This window comes from Rhinolophus ferrumequinum, chromosome 10 (genome assembly GCF_004115265.2).
Source record: "Rhinolophus ferrumequinum isolate MPI-CBG mRhiFer1 chromosome 10, mRhiFer1_v1.p, whole genome shotgun sequence".
In the NCBI taxonomy this organism is placed as follows: Eukaryota; Metazoa; Chordata; class Mammalia; order Chiroptera; family Rhinolophidae; genus Rhinolophus; species Rhinolophus ferrumequinum.
The window spans coordinates 86,091,740-86,115,509 of record NC_046293.1 but is presented as its reverse complement, the minus strand read 5'-3'; the positions used below and the strand labels follow the sequence as shown (position 1 = coordinate 86,115,509).

Genomic DNA, 23,770 nt, shown 5'->3' with positions numbered 1-23,770 from the left:
TCTTTGGAGAGTGTGTGTCCTTACAGAAGAGACACCCTGTTTCTTCTCTTTCAGACACCTTCTCGTGCCTCCTCCGACAGCGCTCAGAGAAAAAGGGCCATTTGAAGCCCTTTCTGTTGTTGCCTTTTGAGACTTCACAGCTGCTGGATGGCCTAGAAACACCAAGTTATGCAAACTTCGTCTTTCCAATTTTATGGTTTTCATCCATTTTCACACTCTTCCCACCTTCAGTCCTAACTTTCATTTCTATGCATCTGTCTTATCAACTTGAATGGTGCAGAAAGGGAAGCAGGATCACTGGAAATCAGGGATGGTCTAACAGGGGTGCGCTAACAGGGGTGTGGAGAAGGTTTTCGGGTCACACCTCAGGCTTAGAAGGCTTCCTGACCAAAGTGGGATTTGAGGAGGTGAGTGAGGAGACATGGACTCTCTCTGCTCCAGAGGCCTGAGACTGTCCCAAGGATGTGGCCACAAGTAAACAGAGAACTGGGAGCAAAGAGAGCCAAAAATAACTTTGCCTGGATGGACTGAAAGGGCAAGGAAGAGAGGAGGGCAAGCCCTGGGACAGAGACAGGGTTGAACCTAAAGGAACACAGCAGTCATCAAAAATGTCTTCCGTAATGCTGTCTCCCCAAGGAATGTGGAGAGAAACAAATGAATACTTACTTACGTTTTATCTTCCACTGTAAACATTTCCAAAACATATAAAGGCAAAAATAAATAAATAATAAACAAACACAAATCACATGTGTGATCTTACCACTTTGAGGTAATAGTTACAAATTTCTCTTTATTTCCTTCTCTCTTTCTTTCTTTGAATCTGTGTCTGGCTATGTTTATACATTACATAAAATTAGGACCATAGCTTACATACAGTGGTAGCCTGATTTTTTTTTTAAGTTTAGTATTTTGTATAGAAATCCAGCATTTTTCACTAGTCTGTTATTCAAGGATTTAGAAAAGTCATCTGTCAAAAGACAGAAGTTACTAGTACAGGCTTTGGAAAATACCTCTCTAGAACAATGGTGTCTGTGTGTTTCTTGCAGGCACAGGTTTGGGGTGGAGCAGACCCCCTCAGACTACCAGCCCAGCACAGGGTGCCTGCTGTTCTGAGGACAAAGAAGGCAGACAGAGGCACGTTAGGAAAAACAGAGCTCTGTTCTCCCAGGGTGGGGTGAGAGGGAGCCCAAAGGGCCGAAGCTGTAATGATGGGGTCAGTGCTTCCCCACTGAGGGCAAAGGCGTGTCCTCTCATTGGGAGGGTGCTCAGTGAGTTAGCATTTATTGAGCATCTACTATGTGCTGGGCATTGGAGCCTGTGCAAATACTATCTGCATCTGCCTAACAATCTGACATAATAGGCATTATCATCTTTACTTTCCATATGAGGAAACTCAGGCACTCAGAGATTAACATACCAGCCCACAGTCACACGTGGTAAATGGCTGCATGAGGACTACAATTTGGGTTTCCAAGAGTATAGAAGAATAGAAAAATATAGACTTTGAAAGAAACAGAAAAACGTGGATTTGAATCACTTTGATTAAAACACAACTTTCTTTTAGACTATAAAAGTAATCAATATTTTGAAAGAAAAATTGCTACTAACCTCTTTCATTTCTCTGGTACCTTAATTTGGAAGTCTCTGCTTATCTGACTTTCCCTGTCACGATCTTACATAAATACATTCAACAAACATTTATTTTTCAATGATCATGTGTTAATCACTGTTAAGGGAATGGAAAAGAAATGGATAAGATTTAGCCCCTGTGTTCAAGAAATAGATAGTGCAATGGCATCAGGCAGCCACATCCACACTGTGGCAACTGCAGTGAGTACTGCCGTAGAGATGTGAGTTGGGGGCTGAAGGAACGTGGCTGTGGGAGGAAGATTAAACCTGCCTGGTGAGAGCCAAAGAAGACTTCAAACCGACGGTGGTATTTCCCTCTCGGAGACGTGATCATTTCATCTGTTGAATATGGGAATTGGACAAGAGTGACTTCTGGCCTTAGCATTCTGTTATTCTCATTCCCTTTTCTTACACAGATTTGTCACCAAGGACAGCTCTTTTCCATATGTAGAAAACTACATGTGTGTTACACGGATGTTCCCTGGGCACTCTGGTCCAGAGCATACTTTGCACGGCTGCCTTCAAAGGCCCCTTCCTGTACCATGGCAAGTGACCACAGGCAGATTTCCTATGCTTGGCTTTGGCAAGGAGAGATCTGCTCAGCTATAGGTTCCAGTTCTATTTCCCTCCTAATTGTAGCTCCCTCCCTCTTTGAGTGCTTTCTAGTGTCTTGTAGTGGCAGGTCATCATTTGATCCAGCCCTCCCCACCCCCCAATTCCTTGGAAGGATAGACCCCCAAGGTCAGGATTTGTTCCCATTGATCCACCTATCCCTTCAGACCTTAGCATAGCGCTTTGTGCATGGACGATGTTTAATTACCGTGGAAGAATGAATAGCAGTTTTCTCTTCTGGAACTTATTTGTATGCAGTTTAAAAGTGCCTGTATTGGTTTCTTCAAATTACCACCAAGAGTGGCTGAGAACAACATAAATAACATTATTTTACAGTCTGGAGGTTAGAGGTCTGAAATGTCTCTAACTGGGCTAAAATCAAGGTGTTGGCAAGGCTGTGTTCTAGAAGTTCTAGGGGGAAAATCCGTGCTTTTCTATTCGTTTATTTTGTTTCTGTTTTTGTCTTTTCCAGCTTCTAGAGGCTGCCTGGATTCCTCGGCTTGTGGTTTTCTTCCATCTTTGAAGTCAGTGGTGGCTGGTCAAGTCTCTCTCCCATTGCATCACTCTGCCACTGCCTCTCTCTTTTACCTTTGAAGGATCCTGTGATTACATTGGGCCCATCTGGATACTCCAGGATCATCTCTCTGTCTTAAGGTCGGTTGATTAGAAACCTTCACTCCATTTTGCCATGTAACATAACACAGTTACAGGGTACAGAGATTCGGATGGGGACAGCTTGGGAGAGGCATTATTCTGGCTACTATGGTGCCAAGTGACTTTTCTTTAGGATTCTGTTTATTCAGTCATCTACTCATGCACTTACCAGCATTTACTGAGCTCATACTATGTTTTACGTGCTCTGCTGGGTGCTAGGAAATCAAAGCTACACACAACATAGTCTGGCAGGAGGCAGAATGAGCTACTGTAATGCAGTCTGAGCAACACTATAATGTTGGTGTGCACAGGAAATGGGGGATGGGGGTACAGAAGAGGAGCATCAACCCAGACTGGAGAGAAAGAGATGGCACGTGACCTGAGCTTTAAAGGGGCTGGGACTAGGGGCGGGGGACTGTGCAGAAGGAACAGCATTGCAAAGACCTGGGCAGTGTGGTGTGCCCTGGGAGGTGAGATAGTCTAAATTGCTCAAGCATAAGGTACTTTTCCCCACTCTTCCTGTGCCAACCTTAAGAAAGCTGAGGCTGAAGAGGTGAGATGCGTAGATTACGGTGGACTTTGTGTGCAGTTTGTGTGGACTTTATGCCGTCGCCCCTGGGAAGCAACTGAAAAATTTCAACAGAGTGATGGTGGGCTGATTTGCTGGCTATGCAGATTGACTTTCCAAGAATTCTTATGGGCATGTGTGGGGCTTCCTTCCTTCCTTCCAGGAGCCACGCGTGGTCTACCTTTTTCTAATGTGAGCACAGTGTAGCAATTTTCTACCCTTGCTGACAACCTCTCTAGGCTAACCATGCTGCCGCCTGTTGGCTAAGGCTGTTTTGAGGTTCTCAGAGGTGACTTTGGAGCATCTCTCCCCATACCTGCCCAGGACCTGGCCCTGATTACCTCCCTGTTTTAGTCTGGTTTTCCCCAGAGCCATCTTAATTAAGGTCCTAATTAGGACAGCATCAATGAACTGTAAAAGCATTTGTATAAAATGATTGCTTGCCTCAGCAGATTTGTTGCTTTTGTGAAGATAGTAGCAGAAGGGATTCTGGGCAGCTGTGGTGTAGTGGCTAAAGCACTAATGTTAGTCAGAAAACCCGTCTGTGAATCCCAGCTCTGCCGCTGAATAGCTACGGCACATACATTCATTGAGTCTGAATTCCATGATCTGTAGGATGGGGATATATTGGACAGGGTAGGTTAACTGCTATAACCACAATTTTAGTAGTTTAACGCAATAAAACTTTGTCTTACACAACCATCCAGCACAGGTGTCGCTGGTCCAGTGGCTCTTCTGACTTGTGACTCAGAGGCTCAGGAGCTGCCTTGTGGCTCCCTAAGCCCTCTGCACCCACAGTCGTCACCGTCCTCCTCCTTTGACCAAAAGAAGGGGAAAAGGAGAGGGATTGTTAAGGTTTGTGTAGTTTTATGGGCCAGAACAGGAATTGACCCACATCCCTTTTGCCCACATTTCATTGGGCAAAACCCAGTCACATGACTGCATTGAATCAATTGCAAAGGAAGCTGGGGAATGTAGTTTAGCTGTGTGTCCAGGCGAAAAAGGAAATGGTTTATGGAACACCTGATCAATCCTTCTGACTGTCCTACTATAAAGATAAAATTGTTTCTAGAATTAAATTAGATACGTAAGTGCTAGTGCTGAGAACAGTGTCTTGTACACGGTAAGTGTTGAAAGTGGGTTGAGTACACAGCAAAGAGTACCTTAGAAAATGACAAATACTTCAGGAAGGAAATGTAAATTGTGGCTTGTGAGAGCAGTTCTCCTTCATGGTTTATTTTAGAGTGTATCAGGAAACAATATCCATAAGAAATAGTCCATTAGTATCAGTAAAACATATTTCAAAAGAAAATAATCCATTAGCCTCGGCACCCTTAGGAAAGAGCTCTTAGTCTGACAGAGGGAGCGCTGCTTCTGGCTGTGCTACCAGTGTCCCCAGCCTTCCTCATCTTCCTTAGCTGCCTCTTTTCCAACTAATTGCACCCCTCTGCCCCCAACCATCCTCAACTCACACACACTAATTCCCTTCATTGAGGATTATAGGGGGAGCTGAATCAAGAGTGAAAAATGGGAGTGGAGTGGATTAAATCAGAGAAAGATAATTTAGAGGAATAACTAAAGCAACATAGGTCATCTAAAGGAGAATTAAATAGAATTAAGAGAACGTTCCAGACTAATTCAAGTGTGTGCAACTGAGTATGCAAATGAATTGAACAGAAAGTAGAGGGAACACTAATGTAAATGTTTGTAATGAGATAAGAACTTTGTTTATTCCAACTGTTAGGGTCCTTATGCCTTTCCAATCCACTTCGAGTTCCTTGTCCCCTCTCTCCCTACCTGATGATGGGATCTGAATTAGGAATGAAAAAATTTCACCTCCCTTCCTGCATATTTCAGGGATGATGATTTTATTAGAATAAGTTATTTTTTCAGTTTTTTTAAAGACATAATATGATTATTTCCTCTCCCTTTCACCAGTTCAAGCCCTATCTTTGAAAAAAAACATCAGGAAGAAACTATTAACTGATGTGTGCTGCTTTTAGAGCCATCCCGGGGGAGAGATACATCTCCATTAAGCGTCCAGTTGGTGAGAGCTGCAGCAGGCTGGGTAATGAACTCTGAGAGCTGAGGGCTGGGGGCTGCCTGGGGGAGGCTCTAATGGTGGCCTGGAAGGCAAGGCTCTCTCTGAAGATGTCCAAGACGGGTCATTAGCAGAGAGGGCTGAGGGTCAGGCTGCAGAGAGTGATAAATGGGGGTCATTTGAAAGAAAAGACATGACAAGTTAAAGTGAAATAATGATTGCGGCTCAGGACTCAGAGCTTTTATTCAGCCGCAAGCTATTCTTGCTCTTCATGAGGGAGAGAGGGCTGCAGGCTTCTGCTTCAGAGTGAGAACATGAAATTGCAGAGGGCCTGCTCTTGGGTGAGTGGGTGGCTAAGAGGTTGGGGATTAGCCCAGAACCTAGAAAAAGTCTATTCCTAGGTATGTACCCAAAAGAAATGGGAAAATGTACACAAAAAGTGCTCATAGCAGCTTTATTTATAAGACCCAAAAGGTAGAAACAGCCCGATTTTCCATCAACTGATGAGTGGATAAATAAAATGTGATATATCCTTGTGATGAAATGCTATTTGGCCACAAAAAGGAATGCATCTTGATACGTTCTGCAGCATACATGAACCTTGAAAATATTATGCTAAGTGAGAGAAACCAGTCACAAAAGACCACACATTATATGATTCCATTTATGTGAAATGTCCAGAATAAGCAAATCCATAGAGACAGAAAGTAGGTTAGTGGTTTCCAGGGGCTGGTGGGAAATGGAGGAGGGGTGCTAGGGGAGGCTTTCGAGGTGATAGCTAAATGGGGTTTCTTCTGGAGGTGATGAAAATGTTCTAAAATTGATTGTTGTGAAGGTTGCACAACTCTGCATATACTAAAAATCACTGTGTTGTACACTTTAAATGGGTGAATTGTATGGTTTGTGAATTATAGCTCAATAATGCTCTTACAGAAAAAAACAAATGTATATTATGTCAGGTGGTGATAAGTTTTATGAAGAAGAATAGAGCAGCAGCCAGGGTAGGTGGAGGATGCTGTTTAGATAGAGAAGTCAGAGAGGCTTCTCCAAGAGATGACAATTAAGTGGAGAAAAGTGAGAGTGACCTCGGCAGACATATCGGGGTGTGGGGGTTGGTCCAGGTTGAAGAAACAAGTGCAAGGCCTGAGGACACAGACAGCACTCAGAGCCCAGGAGCTATGAGAAGGACAGTGTGGCTGAAGCCGATCTGGCACTAGCGATAGCCGGATCACGTGGGATGATGTGGACCAAAGTTGGGAGTTCCAACTTTGTACTTAGTGTGATGGGAGGCGATGCGAGTCTTTGAAGCAAGCAAATGACCCACCTGGATGCACATTTTTAAATTACTCTGATTGTGGGTGGAGAATAGTCCACAGGAAGGTTGGGATGAGTGGAATGGTGGTAAAAGCTCTTGTGGGGGTGGGGGTGGGGGGGCGAGGAAAGGTCCTGGTTTGTAATGTTTGCTGATTTCTATGGTGTAACTGCTCTCACCATGGCCAATTTCAAACTACAACAGGCTGGTAAAATTCCTCAAAATTCAGTCGTCAGCTCCTGTGAGCTCTGAGCTCTAGCACACCCCTGGCAGGAGACTAATGGAGAGACCTCTAGAGCAGCAGTAAGTGGTCAGAACAAGTAATCAGCTCTGGGGTATATTTTTAAAGCTTTCTCCCATTACAAACCAGGGTGAGTGATGCTCTTGCTGTATGTCATTGAATCCTTCCACCAGCCCAGGGCTGCCTTTGGCCCATCGAGAACCTGGAAACTTGGCTCTTAGCATCTGCTTCTCATCAGTCCCTCAGATGCACTCCAGTATCACCTCACATCCCAAAGCGCATCTGTGTGCCTAGGCTTCCAGGTGTGCCAGATTGCAAGGGCAGGGAGGTGCAAGGAAGACAAAGACTGGAGAAACCTAGGATTATATATTTTATGGCAAAGTTTTATTGCTGGAGTTGTGGCAGCTCAAGGCCAAAAGGAAGGAATTACAGTTAAGTTTCTAATTTATATAAAGTATTCCAAATATCTTCACATTGGGAAGAAGAGAGATGTTAGCTTCATTTGAAAGATGAGAACATTGAGGCTCAGAGAGGTTAAGAAATGTGCTTAGGGGTGCACAGCTGGTGAGTGGCATCTGGGGAGGTGGCCTGTACTCTTTCCATATAATCTCCCAGGAGCTTGAGCTCTATCAGTGGGCATAGGAGACCCACATTCATTGTACCCACACTTCCTCAGAAGATCACAGGCATTCCGGACAAGGAGCAAGCTATCATCTACTTCCTGAAATATTTAGGAACTTGACATCAAGCCAGGTGTATGGAGAACAGCTTTTCATTCATTCAACAAACAATGAATGTCTATTATTTATCAGCCACACCAGTTAGGTATTAGGGCTGCAGTGATGGATAAGACACTGTCTCTGACCTTGTAAATTAATCCACACCCCTCTCTATGTTCTCCTGTATAATTTGGGGCACAAATTCCATTTGCTTATTCCCAATCCATCCATGGCTTTAAGGAAACCCAGGGTACTCACAGGGGTGACATTTCCCTCAGCAATTGTGGGACGTGGAAGCTGGCACAAGAAAGCTGTCAAAAATGGCAACTACCTTCTTCTGTGCTTTGGAAAATGTGACTTTGCCCCTTTCTCTGCCATTCCTGACCTGATGAAACTAGGAATGTCCACGGCAGCGTTTCTAGACAGGATCAGGCCTGCCCTCTGTGCGCACGCACTTCTCCCTTCTTGGTCTCCCTATTTTTGACAAGGGAGCAAGAATTTGTTTTGTGAGGATGCAGGGTACTTCCTTAGAGCAGGGCCCCTTCCTGGCTTTGGGAAGGACCACAGGACGAGGCTGGAAGTCGTTGTTATTATTTTTTTTTCATGGAAATGGAATTCAAATTGGAACCTTATGTCTGGTTCCTCTGTGCTGCAAAGTATGGCTAGAGCATGGCGTACATCAGCCAGATCTGGCATTCCAGAGGTCTGCTGACTCTTTGATCAGCTAAGCTTTCTCCCGAAATGAAAGGCCACACGCAGACCCTTTCCCTGTAAGAACTTACTTCTGGTGTTGAGGTAGTGAAATATGATGCCCAGGTGTTTCTCTGTGTGTGTGTGTGTGTGTGTGTGTGTGTGTGTGTGTGTGTGTGTGTAAAGGAAGCTTCAGAGGGTTAGTTCTGCATTCAAGAAAGCAGATGAATAAGTGGAGCCCTGGGCCTCCCTGAGCTCTGATATCTTGCTCCTTTCCCAGAAGGTAGTCCGTTCTAGGAGCTCAGCGGGGGTTGAATCTCCACTCCATAACTGATCAGCTGAGTGACTTTCTGCGAGTTACTTGGCTTCTCTGAGGGTTTCAGTTATCTGCTGCTGCATAACAAGGTACCCAACACCCGGTGGCTTAAAACAACAATTTGTTATTATCATATTGCACAATTCTATATGATTCAGGCATATCGGGCAAGTCTCCGTGGAAATGTTCCACATCTTCTCTGTGATACCTGGGACCTCAGCAGGGGTGATGTGAATGACTGATGGTGTGAATGCTGGAACAGCTAGGGGCTGGCTGGAGAGTGTCTCTCTCAGTGTGCGTGTGTGTGCGTGTGTGCGTGTGTGTGCGTGTGTGCGTGGGCGTGTGTGTACATATGTATCACTTCGCCCCCTACTGGACTGCCCTTGGGTTCAGGTGCCATGACTCTTTTGTTTCACATTGTATATCCAGCACCTAACACAGGAGCTGGTGCACAGAACACGCTCAGTGATTATTTGTTGAATAAATGAATGAGTTCCTCTCACGTCTCCAGGATGCATGGGCAGAGGACAGCAGGCAATGACAAGAAAGAGCAAGGGTAGAGAGACAGCCCCCTCAAGGATCCTTCGTTTTGTTCTCTGCCCATACAAACGTAAATACTGCTCAGTTCACCCAGAAATGGGTGGGGAAGCCTATTTATTTTGCAGTTAACACAGCTTGGGGAGTTCAAGGCTTATAGATCCTTACCTACACGATTGCCTGGGATACTGTGAAGTGCCTGCAGTAATTAATTTGGGCTTTTCAGATTAATAAATCCGGGCGTAAATGGGACACTCAGAGTACTGTGAGATTTTTAGATGATAAATCAGTTGGAAACACCTTCCACTGTAATTGTCACCTTCCCATATTTTGGTTGTTAGTCTAAGATCTTTCACCTTCTGCCACTCATCTTATCCTCAGATAAGCGCTTCCGAGTATAGAATATAATGGGAATACTTTTGACTAGAAGGGAAACGGCACCTGGGGTGGTGAGTGTGTTTGCATCCTGGCTCTCTCTGCCTCTGTGGCTGTGTCTGCTGTAGCTGATAACCTGTCCTCAGCATTGCCTCGGAGTGAAGTCCTGGGCCCACAGGGAGGGCATAGAACTCAGTCCTCACCCAGCGGGAAGGAGCTGGCGGGTGACAGCTGGGCTGCGGTGGGAGACCGCTGCCACTGTCAGTCTTGGGGACAATGCCGTTCTTTCTGCTCATCAGTAGACAGATGCCTAGAGACGCTCTGAAGTGGTATCCGGAATCTGAGGGTTTTAGAACTCGAGTTATAATTTCTTAGACCCCAGAGTTCTCTCCTATAAACTCTTCTCTGTGCAGGAGAGGAAACTGAGGCCCAGGGAAGTGTGGTGACATGGGCTGTGGGTGTGGCAGGCCTGGAAGCCAGGCTCCTGACTCCAGCTTCAGTGTGACCACCCTTTGCAAACCGTAAAGCACCACGAAAAAGTCCTTATTAATGTTATTACTATCACGTGTCCCTTGGTCACTTGGATAGGAAGTGTAAGTAGAGAGAAACGGGGCTGCATTTGAGAATCTCCTTTCTCACCAGAGCTGCACTCTCGTTGCCCTCCTTTCCCCTGCACCCCTCCCCCACTCCCTCGACACACTGGTCCTCTGGTTCGCCGTTGTCCTGGATTCAGGTCTGAGTGGAAACAACACATACATTTCAGAAAAGAGTGCGCAGAGGGGAAGGAAGTGTGTGAAGGGTGCTTGGTGAGGCTGTGACCTGTTCAGAGGAAATGGCTGAAGTGTGAGGACTCGGAAGAAATGCATCAGGATTTTCCTTCGCTCTCCTGCCTCACATCCCCCCGGGCCCCCAATCTCCAGGTGTCCTGGAAGTCCAGCTCTGTGGGAAGCAGAATGCCGGGACCCTAGCCCGCAGCCCAGGCCAGCATCCTCAGCCTGCCGTGGTCAGAGCCCGCCTGGCCTTTGTCAATTGTGTCTGCGAGGAAATGAGGTCCTCCTTACACCAGGCCATTGCCAGGCTTCTCCAACTACTGAGAGCACTGGGAGGAGGGATGAATAATTCATAAAAGGCCATAAAACATAATTTGTTACTAGCAGTGAGTTTGAATCTGTAGTTAAAAAAAGAGAGAAGTTACCATCAGTGGACCAGAAGGTTTGCATTATTTAGGCCCAGCTATTTCATTACCTCAGTAAAGCAGAAGAGCCAGAACATTAAAATCACACCCTTTGCTCCTCAGGAAGGGACGCATACAACTACGTACAACTTAGACTCCCTGGGCCAGGGACAGTGGTTGTCTGCCTGGAGTGCACTTGGGGAGCGGGTGATACACATGCCTTGGATGGAAACAGGGGACAAGCTTCCCCAGCCTCCCCACTACTGCTCCTGTCTATTTGCATCAAAGGTGGGCAAGGGAGTGAGGGGTGCCCATGGAGTCTCCTCTTGCTGCAAGGATCCTCCCGAACCTCCCCTCCTTCTCTTCAGAAGCAGCGCCTTCGTTCCCCAAGGCTGGGAGGGAAATTCAAGCCTGAAGAGAAAAGAGCCTAAAAGTGGACATCAGCACCTCTGTTCTCACCTCTGCATCCCACCCATGCAGTGCCTTCCAGGAAATGTCTTTGAGACCTTGTCGTCCCACCCAATTTTGAGGACCTGTCCTTCTCGACAGAGAGCCTTCTCTAATTTCTTCTCTCTGGGGGAAAACGAAAATCATTTTACTTTTGTTTTAACGCAAAGTGATTTTATTTATTTATTTATTTATTTATTTATTTATTTATTTATTTATTTACTTACTTACTTACTTACTTACTTACTTATTTGCCTTAAGCTCTCCTTTGCAAAGAATATCCCAGGCTTTGCCATTCTTGACCATAAAGTCCTTTAATTTGTTTTCAGAACTGAGAGAAGTTTGCACCCTGTGGACTCCACATTTAGCCAAATTAACCATAGATATAAACTCTGAAACTACAATTTTTCAAAACTCTGTCGAAGGTTCCAGATCAATTTCTTCATGATCGTATTCAAAGAACTTCCACTTCACTCCAGTGGTGGAAGAGGCAGGAAAATATTTTCTCCATTGTTTTAGGACACACGACAAAAGTCATGGCTCTTTATGTTCTTCCATGACTGGACTGGCTTTGGGTACCCCTTTATCTCATGCCTGTTATTTGGGACAATATCTTCAGTTAGACGTGATTTTCTGTCTTGTCCAGCTCTCCTGCCTTCCATCACTCAACCTCGCCATCCTGCACACACTCACACACACTCTCACACACACACACACGCACACGCACACACTCATGTTCACATATGCAGCTATACAGGATTTGCTTTTACTCCATCAGCACCTTTAATACAATGGCGTTACTGCAGGTGAAGAGACAGCCTTTTGGATCTTGGGGCATTTCTTATGTCACCTGCTTAAGAACCAACATTCTCTCTACGTGGGCTACATGGTCTCTTCATCTCTTCTCCCTGGTTACTTTATCCTCTTCCTGTTCCTCATTTTTACTCATCAAAGAACATGACGAGCATCTGTTATGTGAAAGATACTATGCTAAGCCGGGGGGTAAAGATAGAAGACACGGTCCTTGTCCTGATGATGATTGGAATCTGTGGGAACTTGGGCTTCTCTCTGATCTGCTTCATCCTGGAAGAGTTCGCTATTTGTAACCCACGGAGCAGAGACATCATGCTGAACAGGAAGTAAGTGATCTGGATTCCAACCACCGTAGCCTGGACCATGGGAAGTCATTACTCATTTTAAAGTCCTATTCTAGTATCAGCAAAATAATGCAGTTAAGTGGGGTGATGTTCACTGTCACTGCTCCTGCTTGGCTTTTATAACTTAAATTGCTCCAATTATGTTCTACAGCACATACATCTTTCAAAATATAAGGTTAGGTGAACAATAGGGTTCCAAGGTTAAATCCATTTGGGAGACATTGGGTTAAACAATGTTAAGGCATGTATCCGGGCCTTTTTAAAACAGCCTTTACTCTACTGTCTGTCGGGAACCTCCGAGTCAGTTACAATATCAGTTTCCCAAACTCATTTAATTGGGAGTGTGTGTGTGTGTGTGTGTGTGTGTGTGTGTGTGTAACATCTATTAACACGATGTAAATTAGAATTGTGTAGAACACAGTTTGGGAATGAGGAACAGAGGGCCTACAACACGAGCTCTGATAGAAAGATTGCTTGCATTTGAAACCTGCTCTTATCCGCAATACTTCTGCCACATGGGGGGTTATTTAACTTCTCTGTGCTTCAGTTTTCTCATTTTTATAAGGAGGTGAGGGAAAGCCAATACCTCACAACTCTTAGAAAAGTGCTTGGCATACAGTAAGCATTCACTGAATGCTTATAATTAGCTATTACTATCTTTAGTTAATATTTATTAGAAAGTTAATGAACAAAAGGTACTTAACTACATTCTATCATGAAGACTTAGCTCCATGGTCCCGTTGGAGATGGGACACCAGAATCAGACAGCAGGTTTTTGTTACTTTAGTGGTACAGAGTTAGGTCAGAAAATGGACAGGGAAGAACAAAACTTCAGACTAATTCAATATAACACATGAGAAAATCTCTACCAAATGATATGGTAGGGGGAGAAGTAAGCAACAATAAGAACAAAAAAGTAGTCAAATTTAAGCTTTTGAAATGAATTTCATGATCCATGTTAAATTTTCTTCTTGTAGTCATAGAAAGTAGAATCCTAATGACCTCTGTGTTGTATGTATCTTCTAAGCAGGAAAGCAGGTAGGTGTATTGGTCAGGAGAGTCCAGTTTATGCTCTAGTAACAAACATCCCGTAAACCTCAGGGGGTTATATTGAAGGATTATTTATTACTCAGACTACAGCGCATGTCTGAATAACACTGTTTCATTATAACGCTGATGAGGTGCCACAGGAACTTAACTCTTGTTTATATCAACTAGTCTTATGGTAAAATTGGTTTCACTTAAAGTCGCAGAACATTATCCTGCCATTGACTTACTGTACACGTCTATGACTGATGTTCTTGGGGCTCAGTTTTATTTCTTTCAATCTGGTCATAGGCTGGTGGAACAATCACCTTCTCAAGTGTGCTGGACCATTAAGGCAGAGGAAGAAGATCTGGCAACTGAGTACTGCTGGCCACATATGACACACGTCACAAGTTATCAGAAATAGTCATATGATCCTGCTCAACCATAGGTGAACCAGGAGAGACACAATCTTACCACGTACCCAGAAGGTGGACAGCTGGGAATATTTGGTAAATAGCAACAATCGCTACCATCCACTGCCCTTCTGTTCAAAAAATGTTTGGCTCCCACAAACAAAATATACTTGCTCACTCCCTAAAGTAGACAACCCAAAAGCCCTATCTAGCCCTGGTACCAAGTTGAAATTCTAGGATCATGAAGTAGTCTTCATTTTAGGGAGTGACATATTCTAGTCTCTACATCAGTTGTGAATGTGGCTCTTCGTAATTCAGAGACATAGGGAACCAAAAAGACAAGTTATCTTCTCTTTTCCCACAATACAACAAACAAGGGTTGATATGGAATAGGAAAACTTTAATAAATATTCCCATTCAAAAATGGGAAAGATGGAAGAAGTGCAGCCATTGCTGGTCTGTAGTGATTCTGAGACGTCACTGAGCAAAAGTAGGACCTCATTTCACCACTTGGGAGGGGCTCCCAGTCCCCTCTTCTCTGCCCTTTGGCTTTTTCTCCCTCTGAAACGTTCCTGTTTCTTTGTTATCTTCCTTGATCAGACCTGACATGGGCATTGCCAACGATATCCTCCTCGGGGATTGAGCAGCTTTCTTGACTTGCTTCTTGACCATTAATATTTAGGGGCCTAAAGGTTGTTTCAAGTCTTCAACAGTCATGACCTGGTTAGTCCAAGTCATGGTTCCTTTGGCAGTATGACTGGCTTAAATCTCCTTAGGCTTTTCCTGTTTGTTTAGACATCTGTATGTGCTGACAGCCAATAACCACTCATGGTTCTTCTTGAGATGAACCTAACGGTAGATAGTTTATGTCTATCATTTTTCTGTGGGAGGCCCAACCTCTAATTTTTTTCCCCCTAAGCCACTTTGTCTAATCAAATGATTTTTTTCTGAAAGCTATCATTTTACAATTTTAATTAGGTTTCACTCTAAACCACCTTATTCCATTCAGAGGTATTAACAATAGACATTCTTGCCTTGTGCTTAATTGTTTCGTGAAGCAAGCCTGAGTACCAATCAGCCTTTCTTCACAGAGGCTTTTTTAAAGTTTTGTCTATTCCTTATTGGGGAGAAGAAATAGTTGCCTCTGTCAATCCCCATATTTCTGGACTCTCTTGTCCATTTCATCTCTACTTGCTAACTGGCCAATTCTTTTCTGAGCTCATCAATATTTTGCCTTATATTGTCAGAGACAGCCAATAGTAGCCACCATACAATACTAACGATTTGTTTTTGAAACTCTTCCAAGATATGCATGCTTTTTAGGTATAATTATCTGCCTATTTGACAATTTTTCAAATATTTGACATTTTTTCAAATATTTTGTCATTCATGACATGGACTGCCTTTAACAGATTTCTGTGAAGTTTATTCTCTGCCCATTATCTGGCCACTGAGCCAATGTCACAAATTTTAGGTTTTTAGTTATAGCAGCTTCTCATTTCTGGGTCCTACTACTGAATCAGTTTAGCTTATGCTGTGGTAGCAAATCAATCCCCAAGTAGCAGAGGATTAGAACAACAAAGGATTGTTTCTCTCTCAGAAACGTTCCTATTGCTGTGGCTGGGGCTGAGTTCCATGTCACCTCACTCTGGAACCCACCTCTCTCTCATGAACGGCCACCATCCTGAGTGATGATGGACATTGTGGCTGAAAGCTCGGGAGGCATTCACTTTGGTAACTGAACGTTTTGGTCCAGAAGTGACACATATCACTTCTGCTTACAATTCATCGATCAGAACGCGTTGCCTGGTTCAACCACGAGTGAGCTAGAGAGTACAATTCCCGTGATTCGAATAAGTAGGGAGCTGGAGACATTTAGAAAACAGCACTAATGACTGCTACAGTTGGGGAATGGGACGAAGACGCCGTCTGTAAACTTACGAGACTAAGAAGCTCTCCTGGGATCCTCCCTGAAAGATAAGGAGTTCTTCACAGATTTGTTTCTTGGCATGGTTAGTCATTTCCTAGCGCTGTTGATTTGCATGGCACAGATGTCTAATGCATTCCTTTTTCAAGATACAGCTTCACTCAAGCAAAAGCTGTTAGATTTTTCTCCAGTGAATTCTGGAGCGTCATCATCACCCTCACCACTTTGTAGCCGGTACCAGCATCATCTTCGTCATCATCAAAACCTTTGGCTAAGCAGCTAATTATAAATGATGCTTATCAATAGGATATATAGTTGCATTTATCCTTCCCCCTGTCCACTTCAGCCCCAGGAAAAGCCCAGAAGGAGGGAAGTGGTCATGGGGCTTCCAAAGACTAAATTAATAGAAGGGACTTTAGGTGTATGAGTTATCCTATAAAGTGTGAGCAGTGAGCATAAGTGGGTAGATAGAATTAGTTTGTAGAATCAGTGGGTGCTTTGGTCAGGAAATTAACCTTTGAAGTTCAAGACATTGATTTTAATGTAGATGATGAAATTTGTGTGGGGTGTGTGTGTGTGTGTGTGTGTGTGTGTGTGTGTAGATGGAAGGGAACAAAAGGAAAATAGCAAAAAATATATGCATGGTATAGAATTACCCACTATCCTCTCCATTCCCTCCAGGATTGAAAACTTCCTTCCCTCACCTCCCCAGCAGGAAAAGTGGGGGAAGGTTAAGAGAAGTAGTAAAAATGACCCAAGAAGAAGGGGGGTGGGTCGTGAGGGACTGTGTTCCGGTCAGAGGAACTTTCACGTTGGCCATCCTGAAGATGGACTCGGGCAGGGAGCCCTGCCAGAAGGTGACACAGAAAGACGAGGGACAGTGTCTGACTCATCACCCCTGCCCGCAGCCATCACTGTGCTGTTTGCCTTCTATGGTGGAAAGCTACAGACAGAGGTGATTCCTCTTAGGGAGGGTGTGTGTATACTCGTGCACAAGTGTTTACTCAGTAGGAACTGAGGGAATTGGCCACTTACCACTCTTTCCTTCCACGGAGGCCTTCCATAGGGTAGCGAAAAGAGCCATTCCCAGAGATTACTCAGAGAAACAAGGCTAAGTTTATGACCACTGCCGTCTCTCCCCAGAGGAAAACTGAAAGGCTTATACTGTTGGGGTTATGACAGGGACGTACACACACACACACACACAGCAAAGTAAAAAATGTAATAAAAGATGACTGGAAAATAGAATAAAACAATCATTTGTATACCTGGAATAAATACATTTTAAGGTCCAGGGCAGAGATATGAATACAAATGGTTATTACATATGTGCCACACTACATGTGCTCATCTCGGTTGGTACATACACCTGCTTTTAGGCGATTCCTCCCTACTGGCACCTTTTTCTTCCCACCACGTCCTCCTGATCTGATGATGCTTGTGTTCAGCTGGACGGTCAGCCTGGGCCTGGGAGGATGGGAGCCCTGGGGTCTGCTCCCAGTCCTCGGTTTCTGACGACCCCTTCTCTTGATATTTCTCCCACCTCATGACAACCCCTTGGTCTCCTTTGCTGGCTCCTCTTCCTCCTGAACTTGAACTGTAAATTGTTGACTACTGGGAAGGACTTGGTCTTGGTTATATTTCTCTTCAAGATCTATATTCTATCTCTCTGGAAGACTTGAGTGCCCTAGGTTCGAATATTTCTAAATATCTTTAATTCATAAATCATAAATTTCTCTACCATATTCCAGACCTGAACAAGTCATCACCTCCTTGATGTCTTCATTTGGGTGTCTAATTTGCCTCTCCAGTTTAATATGTCTATAAACAACGTCTTGATTGCTTCCAACTTGTTTAACCCACATCTCCCCTTTCTCAATAACTGGTACCACCAACCCACCTAGTTGCTCCAACAAAAATCCTGGCATTCGTTGTTTAATTCTCATGTCCTATCCCTCATCAATTCCTGCTATTCCATCTCCTAAACACCTCTCTACCCCTACCCCCCTCCTCCCTACTCTGTCTCTACTCATCCTACCTTACCATGGTCCAAATCACCATCATCTTCCCCCCACACTACTGCAGTTTCCTGCTCTTTCTACTTTTTCTTTTGCCCCTTTGTGACTCATTTTCCCGACAGCCTCTATGTGCCGTGTCTCCTCTGCTTGAGAACCATCATTGGCTTCACATCCATCATCCTTTAGGTAAAACCTGAGCACCTCACCCTACAAGAATGTACCCCTTGCTTCTTCTTCAGTCTCATCTTTCACATCCCTCCTCATCGCCCCATCTCCTCCCAGCAAAGGGCCTTCTTCATCGTCCTTGAACACTCATGACCCTTCTAGCTCAAGGCTTTGGCACTCATCTGCCCAGAATGCTCTTCCCTGGCTTTTAGCATGGCTGGCTCATTCTTGTCTTTGAATTCTCAATTGAGATATTATCTCTTCCAAGAGAACTTTCCCAACCACTCTCGTCAAAGTTGAATCTCCTGGTTCATTTCTGATACAGCATCCCATTTATTTTCTTCAAAGCATTTACTACAACACATGAATATCATCTTTATTGTTTTCTGTTAACAGTCTTCTATCTAGAATGTGATGTATTTATTGAATGAAAATGTAGACTCATAAAAGCAGATATTTTGTTTAGATCACACCTAAATCCCCAGCACCTGACACCATGATGGGCGCCCAGTAGTTTCACAATTAATGCTTGTGAAATGACTGAATGACCCCTACCATTATTGCAAGTGTCTGAATTTAGATACACCAAGAAAAATCTGTGCTGTCATGACATCGGTGCTCACTGAACGCTGGGTAAATCTTGCTGTCTGTGGATGCGGTTGTGCCTCATCTTCCTTCACCTGGGAACTGTCACTTCTGAAGGTGTCACCTTACTCACCCTTAATAAATGCTGGAGGGGAATGACCGAGGCACAGGGCTTTTCTTAAAGCTAAGAAATGAGTCTCCTTCACAAAAGAACTAAAAACAGAATTCTGGTTCATGAATTTGCTAATGGCTTTTCCCTCCAGGGGAACTTCTCCGTGCACAGTGAAACTTCTCTTGGGGCATGCCCTGTGCCGGATGTGAAGGCAACCATAGGATATCAGCTCTGCTTGGAGCTTGGCAAGCTTAACCCAAGGGATAGTCCAGTGGTGGTTCCTGCCACCATATTAGACTGTGCGCCCTTCTGGAGGGATGCAGGTCCTTCCCATGTTTCTCCAAGGTTTGTTTTGAAGAATTACTGGCCTAGTTGATAAACTCGTGAATAAAAATGGCAATGATGAAGACAAACGTGCCGATGTATATTTCATTATACAGTTTGAAAACAAAGACAAAAGAAATCACAAGGAATCCATTTGCAACCTAGAAAGTAATTACTGATAATTGGACAAGGGTAAAAGAGTATCTTTTATGTTGTATTTGTTGTTGTTTTCCTTTAAAAACTATTTTTGAATGGAGCAACTTACTTGTGTGAAGTCCAAATTGCTTAATTACATACCCTGAAAACAGGAAAATGATCAACTGGGTGACTCAAAACAGGTACTATCTCTCGCCTTTCATTGAAACATGCAAGGTGAGCGGAGGGAGTGGAAACTAACAGAGCAAGCACAGACAGGAAGCAGAAACTATGGCTTGGCAGGCCTGGTGACAGACAAAACTAGAGAACGAAGACTCAGTGAGATGCTAGTGTCTCTCTCACCCACTCGCCACCTGACCTCTTCCTCACACACCCAGATCGCTTAGTTCCCTGCTCTCCCTCCACCTCCAGGGAGCCACTGTGGTTTTCAAACCCTCTGTGCCATGCCAAGAGCTTTCATAGTACCTTGTGGTTTGAGAGTACCTTTACGTAGCATTCCGTCATTATCATCAATGAACCTTTACTAATCATCTAGTATGCAAAAGAAGCGACACAAAAACGCTTGTAGTTGTAAGCCAATTAATTTTGGCCACAGACACCCCAAAAGGGGAAAACTGAGGCCCAGTAAAGCAAACGTAAACCCTACCTGTAAGTGGCAGTCTGAATAGATCAGACCAATCCTCCTCCACCAGCCCCTAACATGTCTGATAAAGTGACAGAATACTATATAGTCTCTGGCAGAAATGGATGGAAAATCGTTCTTGCCGCCTCCCTCTTGGAGAGTTAAAACAAACCTTGGTCCCTACCCAAATACGGCAGGTGGGTCAACATCCTTGTAACACCACCTAGAGCAGAGGCCATCTGTCTCACAGGGCTGCGAGGACGGAGGGAGAGAGTACAGGTAAAGCACCTCGATTGTGGCTGGCATAAAATAGATGCTCAGTAAACCTAGCTATGATTTTTTTTTTTTCAAATCAACATTCTTGCATACGCTTTCCACTCACCCTCTCCTCCCTTTTCTTGTCTGCACAATAAGCAGACATTCTGCATGGCTTCCCAAGGAGGATGGGAGCAAATGAATTCTAGGCTGCACTTCCCTGGATTACCATACCTCTGAGATGCCATCACCTTCTGGTTCTTCCTTCCCCCAGGCTGCCTAAGTTCCTAGGACTCCGGTGGAAAACTTCTGACGGGAAAGGCAATGGGAGCCTTTCCACCACTTTCTCTACTATCATGTTGCAATCCTAGGAGACTTGCAGCCTCGTCCTCCCAGGTTTGCAAAGAGGGGTACAGGGTTCTTTGGGGATTTACACTGGAGTACAATTTAAATTGGACGCTCTCAAGACATCTCGAAAATGGTTCCTATACTTTTTATTTCTCAGTGGAGATTGGAGAAGCTGGTAAATGGGTCTTTGTGTACACAGAAGGACAAAATATAATTTGATGTTTTCATTAAATACTGGATAGAGTGGAGGCACAGCTCTGTGCGGTGTGGTGGGGCCGGGTGTGTTTTCTTTTGGATGAAAGGCACTGCGCAGGTCGACTCGGTAAACCGACGGAGAAAAGCTGATTGCGGGGGAGGAGGGAGTGTGGTGTGAGGGCACTGCTGCTCGTTTAGGGGGGCCGTGAATGTGAACGTGCGAAGGGGAGAGGCGTGCCCAAAGAGCGCGGGAAAGATTACTCTTGTGGCAACTGTGCGTCTATTTCCACAGCTCCCTGGCTGGCGGCAGCCCCTGGCTGGGCAAGGGGTGTGATGTGGGAGTGGGGTGGGAGGGGGCAGCAGGCGGGGCCTGCCACGTCACTTGGCTAGTGAGTGTTGGGAAGGAAGGGCAGAGCGGAGAGCCGAGCCACTGCAGCTGCAGCGGCTGCAGCGAAGGCTTGAGCGTTGGGGAGGTGGGTCCCCGCGCCCCGGCGCCAAGACAGCCCCAGAGCCCTCTACGAGGCTTTCAGCAAGGCCCATAGGGAGGAGGTGACGGCTGTGGCGCGGGAACAGCGACCTTGGCTAGATTGAACCGCGGTGGACGTAGGGCGGAGGCCGGAGCCCCGCCAGGAGTCTTTGCGGAGCCGGAGGGAGGCGCATCTGGGGCTTGGGTACCCGCGGCTGCCGGGGGGCTTCAGCTGTGGGAGAAGCGCAGTGGGAGCTGGGGAGTGCTCACCGGTCTGGAGGGCGGACCCCTGCGTCCCGGAGCCCAATCCCAGGCACGGTGGGACGAAGCCACGCGTCTTTTCAGGCATCCAGTTTCACACGCGCCAGTTTGCGGTTCCAGGTATCCCAGTAAGCGCTAGCACCCAGGCGCGGACAACTGGAAGCGCGGAGCCAAGTCCTCAGCGCCCAGGGCACCTCCCCTGACAGCCTTACAGGGACCAGGGCTTCGGGGCTCACGGACCCAACCACAGGTCAGACACCTAGCTCCGAGGAGCGCGAGCCCCACCCTAGAAATAGGGCGCAGCCTGGCGCGGGGAAGCGCTGCCGCGCTCCAGAGCTTGTGTCGGGGGGCGCTGTCCTAGTGACCGGGAGCGCACAGCGGAGGGGACATGAGATCGGAGAAATCCCTTACGTTGGCGGCGCCGGGGGAGGTCCGTGGGCCGGAGGGGGAGCAACAGGATGGGGGAGACTTCCCGGAGGCCGGGGCAGGCGGGGGCTGCTGTAGTAGCGAGCGGCTGGTGATCAACATCTCCGGGCTGCGCTTTGAGACACAGTTGCGCACCCTGTCGCTGTTTCCGGACACGCTGCTGGGAGACCCCGGCCGCCGCGTCCGCTTCTTCGACCCCCTGAGGAACGAGTACTTCTTCGACCGCAACCGGCCCAGCTTCGACGCCATCCTCTACTACTACCAGTCGGGGGGCCGGCTGCGGAGGCCCGTCAACGTGCCCTTGGACATCTTCCTGGAAGAGATCCGCTTCTACCAATTGGGGGACGAGGCCCTGGCGGCCTTCAGGGAGGACGAGGGCTGCCTACCCGAAGGTGGTGAGGATGAGAAGCCACTGCCCTCCCAGCCCTTCCAGCGCCAGGTGTGGCTTCTCTTCGAGTACCCGGAGAGCTCTGGTCCTGCCAGGGGCATCGCCATCGTCTCCGTGTTGGTCATTCTCATCTCCATCGTCATCTTTTGCCTGGAGACCTTGCCCCAGTTCCGTGCAGATGGTCGAGGTGGAAGCAATGGCGGTGGTGTGAGCAGAGTCTCTCCAATTTCCAGGGGGAGTCAGGAGGAAGAGGAGGACGAAGACGATCCGTATACATTTCATCCTGGCATTACCTCTGGGGGAGTAGGGGCAGGAGGCTCAGGCTCGCTAAGTACTCTCGGGGGCTCCTTCTTTACGGACCCCTTCTTTCTGGTGGAGACCCTGTGCATTGTTTGGTTCACTTTTGAGCTCCTGGTGCGCTTCTCCGCCTGCCCCAGCAAACCAGCCTTCTTCCGCAACATCATGAACATCATTGACTTGGTGGCCATCTTCCCCTACTTTATCACCCTGGGCACGGAGCTGGTGCAGCAGCAGGAGCAGCAGTCGGCTAGCGGAGGGGGTGGCCAGAATGGGCAGCAGGCCATGTCCCTGGCCATCCTCCGCGTGATCCGCCTGGTCCGGGTGTTCCGCATCTTCAAGCTCTCCCGCCACTCCAAGGGGCTGCAGATCCTGGGCAAGACGCTGCAGGCCTCCATGCGGGAGCTGGGCCTGCTCATCTTCTTCCTCTTCATCGGGGTCATCCTCTTCTCCAGCGCTGTCTACTTCGCAGAGGCCGATGACGACGACTCTCTCTTCCCCAGCATCCCGGACGCATTTTGGTGGGCAGTGGTTACAATGACCACAGTAGGTTACGGGGACATGTACCCCATGACAGTGGGGGGCAAGATCGTGGGCTCACTGTGTGCCATCGCTGGGGTCCTCACCATTGCCCTGCCCGTGCCCGTCATTGTCTCCAACTTCAACTACTTCTACCACCGGGAGACAGAGCAGGAGGAGCAAGGCCAGTACACCCATGTCACTTGTGGGCAGCCTGCACCGGACCTGAAGGCAGCTGACAATGGACTTGGCAAGCCTGAATTGTCTGAGACCACCCGGGAACGTAGGCCCAGCTACCTTCCCACTCCACATCGGATGTATGCAGAGAAAAGAATGCTCACTGAGGTTTGACTGAAGCAGGAAGGGCCTGCTCGAGAAGGGTGACACTGAGCAAATAATCTCCTAGGCTTCTTCTCGTTCTCCAGAATCTCACCAGAGCTCCAGTTGACTTTCTGACTCCTTCCCCTACACCCAGTGCATGGCATCCAGGACCAAATTCCTGGACTGTCAACATTGTTGCTTGGTCCCTGCAGTATTCAAGGTTTATCCATCTAAGTGACGTTTTTGAAATTCTAATGGTGCCACCCAGTTATGCCCATCTTCTGTTACATGGATGAGATTTCTGTCTGACTTTCCCTCAAGACTCTGATTTTTCATGTCTGAGACTTGTATTATCTGTAGGAACAGAGATGTCAACAGGATGGAAACCAGGTTATACCTGGGTCCTGTTTCTCTCCTTAGTGTCCTTTGCTTTGGGTCATGCACCCGCCTTAGCTTCTGGCCAGGTGGTAT

General features: G+C 46.4%; 2 protein-coding genes across 5 annotated transcripts in view; both read left to right on the top strand.

Moving 5' to 3' along the window:
* Positions 1-18,909, top strand: part of GALNT8 (polypeptide N-acetylgalactosaminyltransferase 8) — an 83,644-nt gene extending 64,735 nt beyond the window's left edge. For 2 of the 4 annotated variants that reach the window (XM_033117992.1, XM_033117988.1), the window contains one exon: positions 55-1,203. In XM_033117992.1, the coding sequence (XP_032973883.1) occupies positions 55-105 (51 nt within the window). In that variant the 3' untranslated portion in view covers positions 106-1,203. Of the gene's footprint in view, positions 1-54; positions 1,204-2,713; positions 2,896-13,810; positions 14,596-18,872 lie in introns of those variants that run through there. The other 2 variants (XR_004424171.1, XR_004424170.1) reach the window with 2 other exon arrangements.
* Positions 18,910-19,920: 1,011 nt separating this feature from the next.
* Positions 19,921-23,396, top strand: KCNA6 (potassium voltage-gated channel subfamily A member 6). Its single transcript, XM_033117993.1, has one exon. It carries the CDS (start codon positions 21,737-21,739, stop codon positions 23,327-23,329), a length of 1,593 nt encoding a protein of 530 aa, XP_032973884.1. The 5' UTR covers positions 19,921-21,736; the 3' UTR covers positions 23,330-23,396.
* The last annotated feature ends 374 nt before the right edge of the window (positions 23,397-23,770 follow it).